General features: G+C 42.8%; 1 protein-coding gene across 1 annotated transcript; it reads left to right on the forward strand.

Moving 5' to 3' along the window:
* On the forward strand, positions 1,775 to 2,617 carry LOC107646526. Its single transcript, XM_016350709.1, has one exon. The coding sequence runs from the start codon at positions 1,775 to 1,777 to the stop codon at positions 2,615 to 2,617; it is 843 nt and encodes a 280-aa protein (XP_016206195.1).

Below are 3,626 nucleotides of genomic sequence, written 5' to 3' on the forward strand. Positions count from 1 at the left end.
CTCAGAAAAAAAAAGGAAGAATATTAATATTAATATTAAAGATAAAATATATTTTTTGTCTTTGAATTTTTTAAAAATAACTTTAATGTTTAATTTGGTTCAATTTTTATCTCTAACGTTTTTTATTAATTTCAATTTTATTTTTACCATTAATTTTTTGAGTGTCGGTCAAACCATTTTTTTAATTCTATTCTTAATTCTCATCATTATCATCTTCACTTTTCTCTTTTTATCATTACCATTACCATCTTTTTTCACAGTCTTAACTTTATCTGAACTCTCACCCCATTTTTATTACCATTACAAAGTCACCTTCTTCTCCAACTCATAATCTTATCCTCTTCCTCCTCTTCTTCTTACTCTCTCTCTCTCTTTTGTAGCCCAAACTTGAACCCCATCTCCATTTGAACTCTTTTGTTCAATCTTTACCACCATCACAAAATCATCCTCTTCTCACACTCATAACCTTGTCCTCTCTCTTTCTCGTTTTTTTTTGTTAAAAAATAATAATCTAAAATACTTATAGTGTTTTTATTATTGATGAAAGAAAAAATATAGAGATACTAAACAATGTGAACAATAAAGTAAAAAAGAAATTAAAATTAAAATCATAAATTATATTATTAATTAATTATTTTTAATTTTAGATTTGGAATTTTGAAAAATAAGTATTTGGAATTAAACCTGTTACGGCCCGGTCCAGTTGGCATGATTCCCCGACCCGGGCGACCAGCCCGACCTGGGCGTCAGACCCGGACCGAGAAACCGACCCGGACACCTGTCCCTTTGCAGCCCACCACACCACAGCTGTGCAGGGAAAACTTCGAGGAAGGTGGGTCTGTCCTTGCGGGACCCACTCCTGACAGGGTATATATGGGGAGGGCCCTACCCCTCCTCCAAGGTACGTCACTACCACCACTACTCACTGCCATTTGTGTCATTTTCTGACTTGAGCGTCGGAGTGTCCTTGCAGGTGGCTCCCCCCTCACATCACAGCACCTCGGGAGGTCGTCTGTCCGCAAGCCTCACATGCCAGACTCAGATCCAAGCCGATTCCCACCTTCTCACCCAGAGAACAACTCCGACCGTCCGGTACTCGAAGTCTTGAACCTTAGCGCTGTCTGTGGGGACCGGCCGAAATGGACTTTATGTTGGGCCTGTGGAGGCACACAACGGAGGCGCGCCACGGGGGGAGGAACGGGTTCCTCGAACCGGCAGGGTAGCCTCTGTGGCTTCCTCTCGCGAACGCACAAGATCTCCCCTGCAGTGACCTGAGCTCCCTTCGCGCTCCTAGGAAAGGTGTCCCTTTGGAGGATCAGGTAGCGACAGCGCCAGAATAATACAGGAGCTGCGCCACAGGGTGCAAAACCTGGAGCGGGAGGTAGCTAGCAGAGAGCGACACCAACCAGATCCGAGGCAAGGGCGTTCCCGATCTCCTCAAAGGAGAGGGAGAAGCCCTCAAAGGAGCCACTCCAGATGCACCCCGAGCCTCCGATCGGAGTTAGAGAGCCAAGGAGAAACCAGGAAAGTGCCAAGAAGACGATGAGATCCTGTAATTTACACCCGACCTTCGACAAGAAATACCGCGGAGAAAAACCGAGAAGACAGCAGAGAAAGACCAAGGAGAAGGCGACCACCTGTAATCATAGGGGCAACCCCTTTCCATTACTCGATCCTCGAGTTCCGGCTACCGAAGCACTTCGACAAGTCAACGAACATAAGGTATAATAGGATCCAAGACCCCCAAGAGCATCTAACGGCCTTTGAGGCCAGGATGAACCTGGAAGGGGTGGGCGATGAAGTAAGGTGTCGCGCGTTTCCCGTGACCTTAGCGGGGCCGGCAATCCGCTGGTTCAACGCTCTCCCACAAGGCTCCGTAACGACGTTCGCGAAGATCACCCGCGCCTTCCTAGCCCAGTTTACTACACGCATTGCTAAAGCGAAACACCCGATCAACTTGTTAGGGGTTACACAAAGAAGTGGCGAACCGACCAGGAAATACTTGGATAGGTTCAATGACGAGTGCTTGGAGATTGACGGCCTAACTGAATCAGTGGCCAGTTTATGCTTGACGAATGGGTTGTTGAACGAGGATTTCAGAAAACATCTTACTACCAAGTTTGTATGGACAATGCAAGAAATACAAAATGTGGCTCGGGAGTATATCAATGACGAAGAGGTCAGCCAGGTCGTGGCAGCCAACAAGTGGCAGCCCGCCTACAACCATGCCCGTCAGCCCGGCAACGGGGAAAGGCCCAGGGAGCACTCCAAGGACGGACCTCCAGCTAAAACCTTCAAGCCGTTCTCCCGGGTAGGGACGTTTACCAACTACACCCCCCTGGCGGCCCCAATTGTTGAAGTTTATCAGCAGATTGTCGACAAATGCATCCTGTTGAAGCCCCGACAACTCAAGGATAGAACCAGAGGGAACAAAAACCTCTATTGCGATTACCACAAGGGCTACGGCCACAAGACCCAAGATTATTTTGACCTGAAAGATGCTCTGGAGCAGGCGATCCGAGAAGGCAAGCTGGCAGAGTTCTCTCACCTCATAAGGGAACCGAGGAGGAGGGACCGCGATCGATCTGGCGACGACAAGAGCCGCGCCGTTAGGTAGAGACAAGAGCCCGAGGAAAACAATGAGCGCGACCTCACCATCGTGAACAAGAAAAAAAAACAGGCAGAACTTGCCTTATTTAGCATTAATTAATTGTCGAATTAATGAATGCTAAATAAGGCAAGTTATGGTTATTTTTGGCTGATTTTCTTTGGTTACCAAACATTTCCGATAAATAATATATACTTTATGTCAACTCAATAAATTAATACTTACTAAAGATAAGTATGTACCATGCTATGATCTTTGTTTTTTTTTTTTTTTTTTTTTTTTTTTAAATACCTTATAAGTTATATTTCGTTATCTATCAAAGGAAAATAAAAATAAAAATGTACAAATTAAATATCATCTATCCAAGTATGCGTCATGGTCCACCCCCTCTATATAAACCTAACATGCACATTGAAAATTCCGATGTTAAATAGTACATTATTGGTAAATGATTTTAAGATAATAACTGAAATAACACAAGTAGTCCAAGTGAGATTTTCTGTGTGCGCTCCACTAAAACATTATGTTGATCAAGTGGAGATGTAATAATGCTATATATTAATTATCGCTCTTATTATTGGAACAGATAAAAAAGAGGGAGAGACACAAATTAAATTATATATGAGAAATATTTATTTGTTTGTGCTGGAAGAGAAAATAATTAAACATGTTTATGAATTATGATAGATGGACGTGAGTGTGCTATGGTACCTACATCATATGATCATATTTAATATCTCATATTTTCTCTTTTTTATATTTAAAATATAAAATTAGTCTATTTCTGTATTATCAAACTACGTATGCATATGACAATAGATAGAGAGAGAGAACGTTTGAAAGAAAACAAAGTCTGCCGAATGCCGTGCACAGCCGTTCTTAGAACACTCGTCTCTATCACTTAGCACCATCACTTTGCACCGTATTCAGGTTCTCTCTCTTTTTATGGGGCTTATCTCGTAATATTCAGATGAACTCCATGCATGCTTGATTGCCTGTCATGTATATGAACTGCTTT

This window comes from Arachis ipaensis, chromosome B06 (assembly GCF_000816755.2).
Source record: "Arachis ipaensis cultivar K30076 chromosome B06, Araip1.1, whole genome shotgun sequence".
NCBI classification, from domain to species: Eukaryota; Viridiplantae; Streptophyta; class Magnoliopsida; order Fabales; family Fabaceae; genus Arachis; species Arachis ipaensis.

Coding starts and splice junctions, on each gene's coding strand:
- LOC107646526 (XM_016350709.1), top strand. CDS start 1,775: ATGAACCTGGAAGGGGTGGGCGATGAAGTAAGGTGTCGCGCGTTTCCC.